Genomic DNA, 20,157 nt, shown 5'->3' with positions numbered 1-20,157 from the left:
TTTGTTAGGGTTCTACCTAAATAGGATGACATCGGAAATACGCAAAATGTTAAAACATCTAAAATCATGTCCAATTATGCCAAATAATGCCAAAGACTCAAATCGAGCAGAATTGCGTCAAATCGCAGACCCCGCGCTGGGCCGCCAATAAATGCACACGTTAGAACGTCAGTCGTAGAACATTGAGACACCTCAGTGGTGCTCGGTAAGGATTTGGTATACAAGATTAAGGGAATAATAACGTCAGATAGTTTAAGGAAAAATGACGTAGGATTTGGGAACAAGAAAAACTGAATCAAGCTTAAACAACGGCATGATTTATTAAATAAAATACTGTTTCAATCAATCATTCACTACTGATCTGCATTTAGGGCAGTCGACCAGATGACAGATTCCCTATCTGTTGTTTCCCTAGACGTTTTCTTAAATGATTGCACAGAAATCGGAAATTTATAGAACATCTCCCTTGGTAAGTTAGTCCAATCCCTAACTCCCACTCCTATAAACGAATATTTGCCCAAATTTGTCCCGTTGAATTCCAACTTTATCTTCATAGTGTTATCTTTCCTACTTTCAAAGACACCATTCAAACTTATTCGTCTACTAATGTCATTCCACTCCATCTCTGCACTGACAGCTCGGAACATATCACTTAGTAGAGCAGCTCACCTCCTTTTTCCCAAGTCTTCCCAGCCCAAACTTTGCAACATTTTTGTAACGCTACTCTTTTGTCGGAAATCACCCAGGACAAATCGAGTTTTTTTTTTTTTTTTTTTTTTTTTTTTTTGAATCAAGTAATCCTGGTGAGGGTCCCATACAATGGAACCATGCTCTAGTTGGCGTCTTAACAGAGACTTATATAACCTCTCCCTTACATCCCTACTACAACCCCTAAATACCCTCATAACCATATGCAGAGATCATGTGATTACCACTTCTTCCCTTATATTGACACCTAGGCACTTACAATGATCCCCAAAAGGAACTTTCACCCCATCAACACAGTAATTAAAACTGAGAGGACTTTTCCTATTTGTGAAACTCACAACCTGACTTTTAGCCCCGTTTATCATCATACCATTGCCTACTGTCCATCTCAACATTATCGAGGTCATTTTGCAGTTGCTCACAATCTTGTAACTTATTTATTACTCTGTACGGAATAACATCATCTGCAAAAAGCCTTATCTCTGATGCCAATTCTTACACATATCACTGATATATATAAAGAAATATAAAGGTCCAATAATACTGCCTTGAGGAATTGCCCTCTTAATTATTACAGGGACAGATAAAGCTTCGCCTACTCTAGCTCTCTGAGTTATATTTTCTAGAAACATAGTCACTCATTCAATCACTCCTTTGTTAAGTCCAATTGCACTAGTTTTTGCCAGTAGTCTCCCATGATCTACCCTATCAAATTCCTTAGATAGGTCAATGGCAATACAGTCCATTTGACCCCCAGAATCCAGGGTATCTGTTACATCTTGCCGGAATCCTACAAGTTGAGCTTCAGTGGAATAACCTTTCCTAAACCCAATCTGTCTTCTATCAAACCAGTTATTAATTTCGTAAACATGTCTAATATAATCAGAAAGATTGTTTTCCCGAAGCTTACGTGCAATGCATGTCAAACTGACTGGCCTGTAATTTTCAGCTTTATGTCTATCACTCTTTCCTATATACACAGGGGCTCCTATAGCAACTCCCCATTCATTTGGTATAGCTCTTTCATGCAAACAATAATCAAATATGTACTTCAGATATGGTACTATATTACAACCCATTGTCTTTAGTATATCCCCCGAAAACTTATCAAGTTTTCTCTAGTTTTCAACTTTTGTATCATACTGTAAATGCCATTGTTGTCATAGATAAATGTTAATACTTATTTGGTATTAGTCACCTCCTACCTGGGCATTGTCTTTGTAACCAGCAATCTTTACATACTGCTGACTGAATACTTCTGCCTTTTGAAGATCCTCGCATACACACTCCCTTTGTTGATTAATGATTGGTAGCGCCCTACCCTAGGCACTCCAATGTAATAACACACAACTTCGCGAAGAAATATATATGAATTGTACCTTAGAAATCTTTTAGAAGGGAGATGTGTTCATTACCAATGCCGGGACCCACCAACCCGCGCAAAAATGTATGTTTACTTTTATAACACAACGAAAGTTTTCACGCGCCATCGACCATTAGCCGGCCAGCTACGAACACGGCCATTGGCCGACATGACGTCATTCCCATAACTCATAACTCTCTGGTTCTGTTACCAACCCGCGCAGAATAAAATCGCAGCAAGTGACACGCCAAGAAAAATATGTAATTTAGTAGCCGTAACCTATCTTTCCAAATCCAGGCCAAGCTATATCATGTCAACATACTGCCCGCACGGCAAAAAAAGAAAAAGTAATTTAGTGACTGTAACCTAATAACAAATTTCGGAATAGTCCGCTGGACATTTCCTTAACAGTTGGCAACAGTTCGCATATCGTAAGGGACGCTTCTAACGGCAATGCCGTAAACTAAAAATAAAATAGCATCACCAGCCGCCGAGCTTCCGTGTACAGCAAGCGGAGTGAGTGGAGTGCCTACACTAGGGCTATGCCTTAATGATTCCTGGAATGTCCCTCTTGGAAACTGTTTCTGCCTTAAAGTACCTATAGGTCTACATACTACTCCATTTTTAACTAAAATTTGTATGACCGCCAATTATGTTTGCCATTATGTTAATCTTAGCTGACTTCTTTGCTAGATCCAATTTCGCTAACTCTATTTCTTTCCAACCTGCACCACCTTTTTAGTCTATTTACTTCTCTGTTATAATATAGTGGATCCGTACCCTTCCTTACCACCTTTAAAGGTACAAACCTATTTTCACTTTCCTCAACAATTGCTTTAAATCATAGTTACTTTTTTAAACTCTCTTATGCCGGTTTTATCAGCCATATGGTACTGCATAATAGTCCTAAACTTAATACCTTCCCTTCTTTCACATTTATTTTTAACCACCACAAAAACAGCTTCATGATTACTAATATCTATTACTTCGGTTTCTCTATAGAGCTCATCTGGTTTTATCAGCACCACGTCCAGGATATTCTTCCCTCTAGTTGGTTCTATCACTTTCTGAATCATCTGTCCTTCCCATATTAACTTATTTGCCATTTGTTGGTCATGCTTCCTGTCGTTCGCATTATCTTCCCAATTGACATTTGGTAAACTGAGATCACCCGCTACAATCACGTTCCTTTCCTTATCGTTTTCCACATAGCTGATTATCTTATCAAATAATTCTGAATCAGCGTCAGAGCTATTTTTTCCCGGTCTGTACACTCCAAAGACATCAAGTTGCCTATTATCTTTAGAGATGAACCTTACACCTAGAATTTCATGTTTCTCATCTTTAACTTTTTCGTAGCTTACAAATTCTTTCTTCACCAGAATGAATACTCCCCCTCCTAAAATGCCTATCCTATCTCTACGACACGCACTCCAGTTCCGTGAGAAAATGTGTGCATCCATTATATAATTTCTCAGCCATGATTCAACTCCTATTACAATATCTGGTAAGTATATTAAATTACTTAATTCTGTTCATTTCTTTACAATACTTCTACAGTTCAGCACCAACTTTTTTATGTCATCCCTATTTGACTTCCAGTTCCCTGTTTCCTTATCACTGCTCCCTTCCCTTTCTTACCTTTTCCCTTCCTCCTACTTCAACACTTCTCAACAACAGTTCCCTGTTCCTCATCTTCCCTCGGTTGTTCTGCCTGCAGTGACTCGTACCTGTTTCTCACAGATACCTGTCCTGAATTCTGATCCTGAATGGAGCCCTTAGCCTGCATCTCCTTCCCCTTAAAACATCATCCTTACTATCGGTGATATGGAAAATAACCACTATTTTAAAATTTAACTCTTGTCCATGAAGTTCAGAAAGAAAATATAAATCAAGATGGAATGGTACATTTAAATTTTACCCTATTTTCCCTAACAAATCAATTAATGCAATATATTTGCTTCTTGCGACTTAAGTAAACAACACTAGCCAACATGATTTTGCGGTAAAATAGAAAATATGTAATTCTTATGGAAATCGCTGCCCTGATTCCGAAAATGATGCTACGTTTTTCCTATCACGTCTATTTTTGTCGCAATTCGTTTTTTTAGTATCTGCATGAATTCGTATGATGTAATGTTGAGAGATGTCCTCGCGCAACTACTTTTAGAAAACAATTATGTGATTTGATTTGTTATTGTTTGCATTTTATTATAGGTTTATTGCTGTCTAAATTTTCATTTTGTAGTTGGGGGTTTCCTGGTAAATTCATAACAAACTCCTCCAGATACGCAATAGACCGCGAGGTATGTAGGATTGAAAATAAGACAGTTGAGAGTTTGTCTTTCATCTTAGACCACTTGAATAAACAGAAGTGTTAAAAGCCCCAGCCCTTATGCAATGTTTATGATGGACTGATAAAGCAGTTTCCTTTCAAAGATAATAGCCCGAAATTATTATACTCAAGAAGATGAACTTGTATTTTGTACGGATGTTTCAAATCTTCTACGTCAATTGGGAGAGAAAGAGTATGATCCTAGTAACTGGCGTATTTTATTGACTCTTCCAAAATAAGTTTAGAGGCTGTTTTGCTTCATAATACAAATGTTCTGGCATCCGTCCACTTGCACACTCCACAAAAATGTCTGAAACATACGAGACCTTAAAGTTGGTGCTTGAAAATTTACATATCATGAGCATGAGTAGCAAATTTGCGGTGATTTGAAGATCACTGGATTGTTGCTGGGACAACAAAAAGGCTATACAAAATTTCCCTGTTTGCTATGCGAATGGGAGAGCAGGGCACGGGATAAACATTGGGATAGAGTGAATTGGCCAGAAAGGAAACAACTACAACCAGGATCCAAAAATTTCTTGAATGTAAGTCTCATTGACCGTGAAAAAATTCTACTTCAACCCTTGCACATCAATTTTTTTTAATTTTATTTTTCTAGTTGTTTTACGTCGCACCGACACAGATAGGTCTTACGGCGACGAAGTACATCAAATTAGGATTGATGAAACTGTATGTCAAGGCATTAGATAAAAATAGCCTATGCTTCCAATATTTATACACTAAATTTCCCCCATTATCAGATGAAAAAATCAAAGAAGGCGTATTTGATGGACCACAGATTCGTAAACTGATGAAGGATAAAAATTTCACAGACACGATGACCAAAATTGAGAAAGAGGCATGGAACGCATTCAGAGATGAAGTGACTAAATTCCTTGGCAACATTAAGGACCCTCAATACAAAGAAATTGTAAGGAAAATGTTAGTAAAGTTTAAGGAACTCGGTTGTAACCTTAAGCTTCATTTCTTAGCTTCGCATCTGGATTATTTCCCTCCAAATTTAGGAACTGTCAGTGAAGAACAAGGTGAAAGGTTTCACCAGGATCTCAAAGATGCAGAACGACGCTATCAGGGACGTTGGGATGTGAATATGATGGCCGATTACTGCTGGTCGATTGCACGAGACGACTCTTCTAGAGATCATTCAAGAACTTCAAAAACCCGGAAATTACACGGAAAACGAGAAAAGATGGAGGTGTGAATCTAACCTGCATATAATGTAAATAACAAAACTATGTATGATTAACCATGTAATTTTTATTCAAGGTACGGTTATATTAATTTAAAAGCAACTGTACAGCCGAAACTAAATAGGCGTTTTATGCTTCAGTTTCACGAATTTCGATATACATTAAAAATATAACACAAACCATCTACTTGCTTACAAAGCAGCATTTATGTGAATTCAAAGCTTGCAAAATATTATTACGTTTTGCAAGCTGAAATTTATATTAATACATCAAATTTAATCAATACTAAGTATCAAAAATTTTACGCAAGAACAAAATAATATTTTGTAAAATTGCCACTAAACCAGACGTGATACACCAAAACTAATTTTTTTCTCGAATTCTGCGTTAAGAAATTCATAAAACCCACCTAGTTTCGTTTTTACCGCACAAAAAAAGTTTTTTTTCAAGCTAGTGCAATTTATCTAATTTAACTGTGAGAAAGGTCTGGTTTTCCTCGACCAAATCTAGAAAACATCAAGAAAATCGGTAAGAAAATCATTCTGTGTCAAAATTAATGTTGCTGTAATATGAATTGACTAAGTGATAAGTTTGTCCGGCCCCGCGGTGGAGGGGGCAAAGCGTCCACCTGACACCCGGCACCCCCGGGTTTGATTCCCGGCTGGGTCAGGGTTTTTGATTGTAAATGAGTAATATCCCTGGCCTGGGAACTGGGTGTTTGTGTTGTCTTTAACGTTCCTTTCCTCACATTCAACACTCTACAGTTCCTCCATTCCAATTACACAGGTTCATATCACATGTTGCAAGATCTCTACAGGTCGACACCCCGAACAAAGAGCATTTTAAAAAAGTGATAAGTTACTGAACAAAATTGGTGTGATAATTCGTTCTAGAACTGAATCGACGCAAAAGAAATATCTGTTTATGACTATCATCTCTTCTAGTCCAATTAAATCGTAAATTTAAACTCAAGTTGTGAAATATTAATTCATATGGTATATCATAAATTAAAGAATAATCTGAGCTCTCTTAACGAAAACAGTGAACGATCTGCAACGCTGAAATGTGAAACGACGTTGGTTATCTCTTAAATAACACACATCGTCGCCGTAAGACCTATCTGTGTCGGTGCGACGTAAAACAACTAGCGAAAAAATAATAACACACATGAAATGACAATAAATATCTACATTATTTACACAGTCATATTAACACGCGAATCAAACGCTCGATTAACATAATTCCACGTCATCTGATTTAAGGAATAACATCAGCATCCTCTAACTTAAACGTATTATCTCGGTAAGAAAGAAAGTCATCGAAGATTGGAGAACAATCCCGAAGAACATTCCGAACTATCATGAGTAAATAACGAAGTAACGACAGGTTCGAATAACTCTCGAAAGAAAATTATACTGGACACGAAAGAATCGAATATACGATCTAATACACTCACACGTAGTTTAAGAACAGTTTAATACCATTTGATGATCTCTAAATATCTCCGCAAGAATCTGCTCTTAAATATGTGATAATTTCCCCAATTATCATTACGTAAATCTCATATCGAATGCCTCCCTGATACGTGTATCTTAAAATGTAACACATTTATATCGCGAAGACAAACAGTTCACCAATCATGGCCTCACTAATATCAGGCCCATTGAAATCTCCTTGAACACATTCGTGATCCGCCCAGGATGTCACGAAACTTATATTTAGCGTCACGCAAAATATCCTTCGCATACGAAAATTCTCTAACAGTACGTCTAAAATTTGAAGATCCAGCCTATCTCCCAGTATCACTATCAGAAAATAAGAGTTTCTACCGATATCGAACTCCAATAGACGTAAATTTTCATTCAGAAGAGTGGAATCAATTATATCACTCGAATCTCATGACTTCGTAATATCTCCGACATAAACCACGCATAGCATTCTAAATGCATTTCATCTGGAATCGAAAGTTTATTTTACATGATGACTTACAACGAAATAAACAAATTATAGTCTTGTGATGAGCTGAACGCGTTTCACCTCAAGCCAAGCCTACACTAGACTGATAAATTGATAATCACCGAAATGTCGATTTAATTATTCATCACACATGCATAACTGAAATTATTTAGAGATTCGTGAATAATCACCACTACCACGACAGTTAAATTATTCCATCTGAAAATATTCTTTTTAGCGATAGATTTGTGTACGGGTTTGAGGAGTAAGGAGGGAGCACTCCCGGTAGTGCTGCCAACTGAATGGAAATGAAATCTGAATTGAATCGATAATATGATCGATCGATATGAATTTTCTAAACCTTTGTTATCTTAAGCCAACAACTGTGTCACACACACATTATATAACATTATATAACATTTCTCGATGCGAATCTTATTCCTAGAGTGAATTCTACAGTTTGAATTTGCTGTGTAAATAACAACAGTACTAGTACGTAAAGTGTACGCCAGATATCGCACAGCGATGCATAAGCGATTCATAGTTTTTGTTTCAACGGTTGCCAGTTCGGATCTCGAAGATTGCGCAGGTCAACCGCTTCAGCACTAGGGTGTAAATCTATCGCTAAAAGCTGCGCAGATGATATGTTGGGTATTCAGCTCGAAGGCTGGTTGGATCCTCAACAGGTCCACCATTAGCTGTCCTAGATTGCCTAGGTGTCACTGAAGAGGCGTACTAGGGAAATGAGGAGTGAGATAGTTTCCTGTTGCTGTCCTCACTGGGCCAAAAGTTGCTATTGCATATCAGTCTGCCATCTCACCCTATGAGCAACATTTTCACACCATTCATAGCAGGGATTGGCTGCATAAGGAATGACATTACTAGCATCGCATATGATTAGTAAAAATGCACGAAGCCTGTGTACAGGAACAGCTACAAATGAGAACGTGAGAGCTGTAAGATTACACTATCTTGTAAGACCATTCCACCACTACAGGAAAATCAACTACCCAACTACTGAACAGATAAATAGTATGAAATTTGTGTCGACTTTGCTCTTTTCGACACCTTCATTTTGGACTATGAATTATCGCCTTCAATATTGTAATCACGGTCGGTGTCCTCTCATCTTGATGTGGTCGGCAGCGGTCCCAGGGTTTAAACTCTCATGGTGAAGTTGAAGTTACACTCGGCGATGGGTAATGTCCTCATGTTGAATCGGCCGGCAAAGTCTTCTTGAATAACGCGGCAGAAACTCGCACAGAAAATATTAATAAAGTTGTCTAGTTGTGCGTCCTTTACGATATCACATGCAAATACGTACTTTAGCAGTCTCGATAATGTCGACATCTGTTAGCTATAATACAATGCATGACTCTTGAGAATGGCTAGTATACCAGGTCCTAATATCACGCGATGTTGTTCCAAGGTAGAAACGCTTTGTTACTTCTGAGGTCGACTTAGAGACTGACCCTCAAGCAAGTAAGTGAGTCACAGCTGGCAGGTAAATGAGCTTGTCAAACCCCACACACACACACACACCGGAGGTAGTAGTACAGTTCATGTCCTGATTTAATATTATATTAAATTCACTTCATATAGCGAGTACCTTTCTAATACAAGTATCGATGACAACAAAATGCATTATAATTTATTGTCTGTAGAATTAACTTCTTCTTGCCTCATAATTTTAGTATTTATTTATCACACAATTCGCCTGCTGAACTTGACATAGGCGGCGTTTTCATACGGCCTTCAACACTCTCGTAATTTCGATCGTAAATTTTCTTTTTTCAGTACAACATAATATACTGTAGTTGGTCTGCCAACTGGATTTTTACTTATTGATGTCGCCGACACAAGTCTAGAATCTCTCAGCAGATACGAAATATCCACGAGGAAATAAAACAAACTATGACAACTCGCCAAACTAGGGTAACAGGTTCGCAAAGCCAGCTAACATAAAGATATGACACTCTGCCTGTCCAAAGCACTTCATCAGACATAACGAAACTGGCACAACAGTAACCAACAAATATAAATAAAAAACACGCTCATTGATTTTATGAACAAAATTAATATTTTATTTGCAACTTACAAGTCAAATAAGCTATTTGACTGTCGAAAGATCAGTTGCGACAACCCAAACGGGGTACAGATAGAATGCTGTCTCTGTTGCCGACGTGATGCTACCACAAGTGTTCCCTGCTTCCTTTCCGGGCAACGTTATACGTGGTAGAATATATGGGAATCTCTTAATTTGCTTCAGATTGACTTCTGGGTGTAAACTCCGACCTACGATGTGTGTGTCATTCAACAGCGATTCTCTTGCCCGACATAATGGTACCACTGCGATATACTTAGGACAATTAGGGCACAAACATGATTTCAGACCTAAATAACTATCTAGGCCGAGTGGTACGGAATGATACTGAGCGTATCTGTTTAATATATGACAGCCAGTTGAATTTGTTCGGAGTAAATAAATATATAATCCAAATATATAATCCCTCCTCAGCTCCAACCGTCAAAGAAATTCTGAACAAGTTGAATAATACTTACTGAACACCGGGCTTATCACATAAGGAACCACTCCGTTAGGCCAGTGATGCTTTTTGGCAATAAGACCGTTCCTCATCGCTTTTTCATCATCGGGAGATAACAAAATATCTCCCTCAAAGCGACCGCTCAGCTCCCAGGCATTCTGCTTTTCCTCTGAAACAAAGCATGTAAACCTTTAAGTACCAAATTTGCTACAACACAAATTCAGAGCGATCAATAGTTTAGATTTAGCGTTTCAATGAATTGTTTCCCAGGTAGTTAGAACTATGTTTAACGAAGGTACGAAGAGAAGGGTCTTAATTAAGAACGTCAGTTTCGATACGAATGTGTGCATACATACATACATACATACATACATACATACATACATACATACATACATACATACATACATACATACATACATACATACATACATACATACATACATACATACTGTAGCAGGAAGGCATAGGCCCTGGTACATACGTGTTGTAAAATCGTTATTCATGAGAGAACGGCTAAGTTACGATATACGAACAGCTGTATGAGAGAACGTTCTCGTCTATAATGCTCTGCGTGAGGAAGACGGCATGAGTGGGGCAAGTTCGAGTGATGTCAGCACTGCATGCATCTCACCTCCACGCAGAAACGTCTCGAAACAATTTTTAAACTTCTCAATGACTTGACCAATAAATATGAGACTAACATCAAATTGTAGCTTACATTTTAAAAGTACAACGTTGCAAATTTGAGATTAATCCGCCTAGTGGTTTCAAAAATATAACGAGTTGAAGTTTGGGAAATATATCCACCCCTCTGTCGCCCGACTCAGAGAGCTGCTTCCAGCCGGTAGGTCGACGACCCGAGGGTATAGTCAGTGTATCTTAAACTCTACGACTCATGACTAGACGCCACTATGCTCCGTCGCACTTCGCGAGAGATATGAAAGTTACACTCTAGAACTTTGAAATTGTGCGAGGTCGTCGCAAGTGAAGTTTCAACCGCGTCGTGACGTGTGAAATGTTATAAAATTTTCTCAGACTGAATCGTCATTGTATAAGATTTTCGACTGTCTTAACCAAGTGAATTTACGATAGAGACTGTGCATTGAAGTGTAATTGAGAATTGAAGTGTTTAATTTACCAGTTGACGGTATTGTGGACTTCGTCAATCTCTCATAATTTTGAACTTTGTCATTGACAGTGACAGCATACTAGGACATTGTGCGTAATAAACTGAACTTTCAATTTATGACAATTTAATTAATTCTGAGACGCATTTCTCGTACACTATTACGATTATGAACTGTTTGAAATACCATTCCACTAGAATATTCAATAATTGACAGGACTAAATGTGACTATTTTTCACGTATTTTCTCGAAATTTCTATTATTACCATGAGAAACTAACTAAATGTTAAGGACATGTTATGGCAATATTAGGTCATACGAACTCGTGTGATGCAAATTCAGTCATAAAAACCTCTTAATCTATGAACATTAATATTCAAGAGACTGTTCTAAGAGCGATATTAATTGCATTTTCTCGAGTGTTTCATGGACTGTGATGGTTAGTCTACGAGTTAATTTAAGACATAATCAGTGACTGTTATGAACTGTGACAGTGTTCAATTCATGCTTTATAAACTGTGAGTGAAAGACTGTGCTTTCCAATTTGAGAACGACTGCAGGTTATTACTGCATTAACTTGACTTATGGATCACACTGTAGCATAGACTGTGATATTCTGAGTCACGTATTTAACATCGTAAAACATAAGTGAGAACACAAACTGTGCATTAAGACTTATGTCAGTGTATAATACAATTCTTTAACGATAATTAAGAGTTCTACAGCCCATTATATTGTGCCGATTGAACTTTCCGTGTTTCAACATTTCTCTTCAAAAGAACATCGGAAATCTTGGCGAAGTGTCGTCATACTACACTACGTAGAACGTCATCTCCGGCATGGGATTAATCGTGGTTTCTTCGAGCGTGGTTTCAACGAAGCATTGATCGTGATTTCGACGAGGGATGATAACGTGGTGTCTTCAATGGATGAAATTTGTCACGCTTGCTGGTGTCGAGTTCGAGTCTTGGCTGCATGCTGCAGAAAGTTCCAGTCACCAAGTCGTAGGACAGTACTTCACCAATCCTTATAAGCAGATTACAGGTGATATAAGTGTTTTTCATATATTTTTTGAGTGAGTAATTCCACTTAGACACTAACTGACTTTTAACAAAACACTCAATCATCCATAGTGCTACATTCGTCAAAAGAAAAGTGCTTCGTGTGGATTCTAATCCTACTGTTCCTAATAATTGTAGGAGGTTATTCAAGAAGATTTCAGGTCTTATTTTGAACTATAGATTTTTTAAATTGGTGTAAATTGAAGTCATTTCACTTAGATGAACTATAGGGTTTGCCATAAAACAAGTGCACTATTTTATTTTCTTATAAAATTGGGTTAGATTAACTGTAGGAGTTTACAGCAAGTGATTGAAAACATTTATTTGAACTATCAAATTATTAATGGAAGTGTGTGTTAATATTATGTTTAAAATCTTAGAAAAACTGTAGGTTTGCATCACAAGTGATGGACTTAATTTCTACGCAATCTAGAAATTTGGTTAACTGAAGTTCCATGTACAAAAGTGTTATTTTGGAATTTAAATCTATATAAGAGATCCTAGATGAACTGTAGGGGGTTTAAGATCTCAGAAAATTGGTATTCATTTTGGTATACATTTTTAACATCAAGTGGATGTCTCAGAATATAACAGCACCTATATTTCATTTTTGCATTATGGAGAGATTCATTGAAAATTTATCAATCAGTCAATCAATCAATCAATCACTACTGATCTGCATTTAGGGCAGTCGCCCAGGTGGCAGATTCCCTATCTGTTGTTTTCCTAGCCTTTTCTTAAATGATTGCAAAGAAATTGGAAATTTATTGAACATCTCCCTTAGTAAGTTATTCCAATCCCTAACTCCCCTTCCTATAAACGAATATTTGTCCCTATTTGTCCTCTTGAATTCCAACTTTATCTTCATATTGTGATCTTTCCTACTTTTAAAGACACCATCCAAACTTATTCGTCTACTGATGTCCTCCCACGCCATCTCTCCACTGACAGCTCGGAACATACCACTTAATCGAGCAGCTCGTCTCCTTTCTCCCAAGTCTTCCCAGCCCAAACTTTGCAACATTTTTGTAACGCTACTGTTTTGTCGAAAATCGCCCAGAACAAATCGAGCTGCTTTTCTTTGATTTTTTTCCAGTTCCTGAATCAAGTAATCCTGGTGAGGGTCCCATACACTGGAACTATACTCTAGTTGGGGTCTCATCAGAGACAAATATGCTCTCTCCTTTACATCCTTACTACAACCCCTAAATACTCTCATAACCATGTGCAGAGATCTGTACCCTTTATTTACAATCATATTTATGTGATTATCCTTATTCTTGATTAATCAACTGCAGGGTGATTTACGGGAAAATGTCAATAAAGATTGTCAAAAACTTAGTTACCATTTATTATTCGCCCTGCGAAAATATCCTTCTCTGTACCTGCTCCAATAAGTAACCGCACACTACCTGAGATCCTTCCCATGCTCTGGCCCCATAATCTTTTCCTGGTACAATACATACATACATACATACATACATAGATCGATAGATCAACGTGAATTCGTGTTCAAGAGAATGGGAATTGTGCGTTACACGGTAGCTTAACTAAATCAAATGTTTCCTGGGACTTAGCGCGGAACATTTCGAAAGCTAATCTCAGATTATTAACAGAGCCGGGAATGTCTCCAATGTACATGAACCATACGGTCTGTAGGTTAGCATACTAGTTTTCCTCTCGATTGACTCGAATTTTAATCACTCCGTAGACCACTGCAACATGCTTCCCAGAATTTTACATTTCAACAGAATTCACTTTCCTTCAAATGAAATCTCAGAAAATTTTAAACAAACCTCGGGCCCAGGGGAGTAACGGAGTCCCACTTCCATTTGACAGGCGAGGGACTCCTTGGAAACAACTTGGCGAACGAAATGGAATTCGATAGGGAGCTATCAGTATTAATGGGGCTTATGGAGGAAAGCAGTAGAACTGAGTCAGCGACGAAGATGCGTCTGGATGTGTTAAGAGTTAATGATATTCGGATAAGGGGAGATAACGAGGAAGAGATAGGAAATTATAAAGTGTCCTTTGCGGGTGTTAAAAAGGGAAAAGCAGAGTGTGGGCTGGGACTGGTCATCAGGAATACTATTCCTTGCAGCATAGTTTCTTCTGGCACATAAATGAGCGAATGATGCGGGTAGATTTGGCAGTTCGGGGAATTAGGACGAGAATTGTCTCGATCTGTTCACAATGTGAGGATGCAGATGAGGAAGAAATTGGTGTTTTATGAAGCACTGGGTGATATCACAGTAAAGGTCAACACCAAGGACAGGATACTGCTAATGGGCGATTTCAATGCTAAAGCTGGAAATAGAATATAAGGGTATGAGAAGGTGATGGATAAATGTGCAAAGGGTATGGAAGCTAACAGGAAAGGGAAGTGTTTACTGGATTTCTGTGCTAATGTGGGATTATCAAATATGAATACATTGTTCAAGCATAAGGCTATTCACCACTACACATGGGAGGGTAGGATCACCACAAACATAAGAAATCATATCGTAATAGATTCTGAATTCACAAAATCTCTTATGAATGCACTGGTATTCCGGGGATTATTGATGATATAGACCACTATCTAATCTGCAGTGAACTAAATATCTCTAGACATATGATAAAGGAAGTGAAATCTGTCCGAGGACGAAATAGTTTAGCAAATCTCCACGACGAGGAAATTACATAGAAGTACATGGATATCATTTTTGAAAAAGTTAAACAGTGCAAAGTAAGCAGGTTCAGGATGTAAAAAGAGATTGGGTGGCATATGGGGATGCTGTAGAAGAAACAGTAACGGAAGGCCTAGGAATAACTGTGTGTAAAGATAGGAAAAAGCGAACGTCTTTGTGGAATGATAAAGTGAGAGCTGCTAATAAGTGTAAAAAGAAGGCGTACCAGAAATGGCTCCAAAAAAGGACTGATGCAGGCAGGGAATTGAACGGAGATTTTAAAAAAACAGAGTTAAACAAATAATTGTTGAAGTCATGGGAAGAATTCAGTAATAACATGGAAAGACTAGGTCAAGAGGCAGGGAAACCTTTCTAGACAGTAGAGGCTGACGTATTTTGAACACCTTCAAATACCACCACAGTGGGTCCTAAATACAGATCAGTCGTGAATGAATGAATTAATTAATTAATTAATGAACGAATGAATGAATTAATGAATTACTTAATGACTACCTGTCACCAGAGATTATAATACACTAGAATGGATGTTTCCACTAAAGCTTGATTCACAGTGTCGATAAGCGCACGATGCTGCCCCCACATTCAGTCACACTTTCACAGTGTCCACACTATTACGAGAGATTTTAAGACGAGCTCCAGTCTTGAACTGTCCAGTTTAGACCAGATAACGGTGATTTCAAAACATCAACTGAACTTTCTGCGACATTGCTAGCAAGTATTTTGAAATTGTTGGACGAGATATCGAAAACGAAATAAGATAAGTAAACTGTTTTATACACCAATGCTTCATCTATACTAATATTATAAAGAGGAAAAATATGTATGCTTGTTTGTAACGGATAGACTCAAAATCTACCGAACGGATTTTAAAAATTACTTCACCTATGGAAAGCAACATTGCCAGTGAGTAACATGGGCCGTATTTTATTTTCAAAACAATTTCGAGGTGGGGGGCACGGGGGGGAGATATAAAAATAATATGGTAGTATAGGCAAAATATCGAATTTGTCGTGTAAGGACGAGACAAAGCTCAATTTAATCCTCTTGACGCAAAAAACAAAACTCGGTAAGCCCTACGGGCCCGGATACCATATTTTAAGACCCTAAAACCAACCGTTACGGAGATATTGGCACCACGCTACCCCTGCTCTAGGAATCGGATAAAAGAAATAAACTGCCGTAACCATGGCAACGTCAGCTCCAGGATTCTAGAGCAGCGAGATTATGCATGTACGTTTGGGCATAGCTGCCAACCAAAATGGGTATACATAAGACTTACTATCTGTAAGGCACTCATAGGACTCCTTTGGGCGGGGATGGAAAGGGAGTGAAGTATAAAAATCTTACTATATATAAAAATGGATGTATGTGTGTGTGTAAATGACACATCTCCTCCTAAACCACTGGAGCAATTTCAAGCAAACTAGGTACACGTATTACTTACTATCGGGAGACGAGCACTGTGGGGGTTAAGCCATCCCTAGCGCCTTTCAGGGAGGGGGTTAAGGGGTTTAGTTATAAAAATAATCGAGGATAGTGTCGAATTAATAGTTTTCGGGGTCGCTGAGTTGAAAAGTAATACTCCAGAATGTTTTAATGTCTAAGTTCAGCCCCTTTTAGGTGGGGAGCGAAGGGGGGGGGTGAGATATAGAAATAATTAAAAACAGTTTCGAATCCATAGATTTCAGGGTCTCTGAGATGAATAGTAATACTCCGAATTTTTTACAAGTCCAAGTGGGGTCGAAGGGGGTGAGATATAAAAATTATCGAAAACTATATATAAAATCTTCTTCTTCTTATATATAAAATAGATGTATGTGTGTGCGTGTGCGTGTGTGTGTGTGTGGGTGTGTAAATGACATATCTCCTCTTAAACTACTGGAGCAATTTCACCAAACTTGGTACACTTATCACTTAGTATCAGGAGACAAACCACGTGAGGGTAAGACACCCCGAGCACCCTTATGGGCAGGGGGCTAGGGGGGTGGTATAAAAATAATCTAGAATAGTATCGAATCCATAGTTTTCGTGGTCGCTGAAATGAATAGTGACACTCCGAAATTTTTATTAAAGTTCGTGTTCACCACCCTTTGGAGTGAGGGTGAGGGGGCAGTGAGATATAAAAATAATCGAAAACAGTGTCGAATCTACAGTTTTCGGGTTCACTGAGATGAATGGTGACAGTCCAGACTTTTTTATCTCTTAGGGGTGGGGGGTGAGAGGGGGACAGTTTCATTGACAGTTGAAATCCTGTACATCGTATATATAGTGCGACGGCTAAATACATATAGTTATCACGTATTAATTTTTGACAGGATCAAATACTTCCCAGTCGATTCGAGCTTCCATAAGGACGAAGTTTTACTCGAAAATTAAATAATCTAAAACTCGAAATCAAACACATCTAAATAATTCTAAAACTACATAATAGATCGTAACATATCAATCTGCAAGTCAAAAAGGAATTCTATGAAAATTCACTTCACACATAACTAACTGGTAATGCAAATCTTAAAGGTAAATGTTCAGAAACCATCCGGGCAACGCCGGATACTACAAGATAGTTAATAAGAAAAAGGAAGGGGAATTTTATACACATCTCTTCAAAGAATATTTCATACTACTTTCATAAACATCAAAAATAGTGGCCAAACTCCGTAAATACTCTTGCCTGTTTGCTTTTTAAATGATTCTTATGCAGTAAGGAATAGAAGAAACTGATGGAAATAATGTATATTACAATTGGTTTTAGGTCGCACTGACATAGGTCATATGGCGACGATGGGACAGGAAATGGATAGTAGTGGGAAAGAAGCAGCGTGGCCTTAATTAAGATACAGCCCCAGCATTTGCCTGGTGTGAAAATGGGAAACAACGGAAAACCATATTCAGTGTTACCAACAGTAGGCTTCGAACCCACTATCTCCCGAATGCAAGCTCACAGCTCTGCGCTCCTAAGCGCACGGCCAACTTGCTCGGTAATAATAATAATAATGTATGGCCTCCGGAGAGGCCATGGTGTGAGTCTTTCAAATTGATGCCCATCTGTGGAGCTATGGGACTGGGGCCCTATCTAGTTAGAAATCCAAATTTGAAGACGCCACGAAAATCCAGTCCCCGAGCCAGGGGAAACAGCCAATGAAGGATAAAATTCCCCGCCTGGCCGGGAATCGAACCCGGGAACCCTTGTACCAATGGCCAGAAAACTGACTAGTTAGCCATGGAGTCGGACATTGTCAGTGTCACGGACTTCTGAAAGAGCTCTTATTTTCTATCTGTTCTATTAGGCTGATATTAGCAACATAACGGGGGTGGTGTAATCTGTAATGGTGTTCTCGCTAGATAAAAATACTGGAGCCTCCACTCCTTACAAGAAAAATAATACCGAGCTCGATAGCTGCAGTCGCTTAAGTGCGGCCAGTATCCAGCATTCGGGAGATAGTAGGTTCGAACCCCACTGTCGGCAGCCCTGAAGATGGTTTTCCGTGGTTTCCCATCTTCACACCAGGCAAATGCTGGGGTTGTACCTTAATTAAGACCACGGCCGCTTCCTTCCCACTCCTAGCCCTTTCCTGTCCCATCGTCGCCATAACACCTATCTGTGTCGGTGCGACGTAAAGCAATTAGCAAAAAAAGAAAAATAAGGAAAAATATTGTGAAAGAACAGAGGATTAGAAAAATAGCGTTAAAATGTTCAAATCTGTGCTATCAAGAATTTCAGTGGTAATTTTCTGAATGTGATTTCTCTCAATTTTTACACTGAATCCAAGCAAAATTTGGAATGTCACCTCAGCTTAAGAACGACTGGAAAGCTAACAACTAAAAGTTCTGACATTTTTAGATTGTCATCCCTCAATATAATTTAGACTGCCCTGATCACAATTTCCAGCAATAAATATTTTCAGCGTTATATGTGCATTTATCTTGGTAAATAGTCTACTAAACAAATAGTTTTCAAATGCTAAGTTATTCTATAAAATAATTAATAAATTAAACTTACAGTAAAATCTCACTAACTCCTTGAAATACACACAGTGGCGGCTCGTGGATAAAACATCTGGAGCAGTGGCGTATACTGAGGGCTACGAAGGCTATCAGTGAAGCCAAAGCCTCAATTGAGAATGACAGAAATTTAAAGCACATTACAATGTATACATCTGACACATTGTTCCATTTACAAAACTTAAAAGTAGTGAGAAAAAACGTCGCACGTATTTCTGAGAGCAAGGCATCGGAGACTGATATTGCAACCCAGACTCCCCCCCCCTCGAGGCTTGCTGTTGTATATCGTTTAGGAGCGGGGACCGGGGGGATAGGTGTGCTAGGCTTCGGTCCGTCAGATCGCCACCGCTAACTATCAACTGTTCGTTACTCATCGTATATACTTCCTCACTTCATACTTCTGACTTAATTATATAGACAACAGAGTGCTGGTATTTCACTCCCGTTTACTTCTACATCCTTCTAGGAAGACACTGCAGGGCTGCTTTTACAGGAACAATATAGTTTCCTTTTTATTGGTAGATCTGCTAAAATGAAATGCAATCTTTCGGATTTAGTGTCCTCCTTTGTTGATTGGAATCGAACTCGTGACCATGGATCGGACACCACCACTGAACTCCCGATGAAGCTAATTAAGCACTGAACAATAGGTACGACCGCTGTAAAATTCAACATTTTTATTTAGTAATTATTGTGCATGGCATCTGTATAAACTAGGTGGTGACCTAATGAGGATAAAATGAATGACGAAGACGTCATAAACACCCAGTCCCCAAGCCAACTGGCTGCTAGCCGAGGCGGTAAAAGCATTCTAAGTTCACGTGGAAAGACGTGAGTTCGATTCCCCGTCAGGATGTCGAAAAATGTAAGATACGAGATTTCCACTTCTAGAGTTCACACAGTGTACACAGATGAAAACCTACAACTTGTTTTCCAGTCGATGACCGGCTCAGGGATGGGATGAATGAAGCCCCCAACTTGCGGCGAGGATAGGAATTGTGCCGGCTGCCGAGGCCTGTCGCACTCCTCTGGGGCAATGGTTAATGCCTGAGAGATAAAATGAAATAATAGTGGAGAGTGTTGCTGGAATGAAAAATAACAGGGAAAACCGGAGTACCCGGAGAACAACCTGTCCCGCCTCCGCTTTGTCCAGCA

General features: G+C 38.7%; 1 protein-coding gene across 1 annotated transcript in view; it reads right to left on the bottom strand.

Annotated features, from left to right (window-relative positions):
- Nucleotides 1-20,157, bottom strand: part of LOC136865870 (zinc metalloproteinase nas-13) — a 67,719-nt gene that overhangs the window by 40,730 nt on the left and 6,832 nt on the right. Inside the window, exon 2 of the mRNA XM_067142436.2 lies at nucleotides 10,136-10,288. Within this exon, the coding sequence (XP_066998537.1) occupies nucleotides 10,136-10,288 (153 nt within the window). The remainder of the gene's footprint in view (nucleotides 1-10,135; nucleotides 10,289-20,157) is intronic.

Source organism: Anabrus simplex, chromosome 1 (genome assembly GCF_040414725.1).
Source record: "Anabrus simplex isolate iqAnaSimp1 chromosome 1, ASM4041472v1, whole genome shotgun sequence".
NCBI classification, from domain to species: Eukaryota; Metazoa; Arthropoda; class Insecta; order Orthoptera; family Tettigoniidae; genus Anabrus; species Anabrus simplex.
The sequence above is the reverse complement of the archived record's forward strand: the minus strand, read 5'-3'. Positions and strand labels throughout refer to the sequence as shown.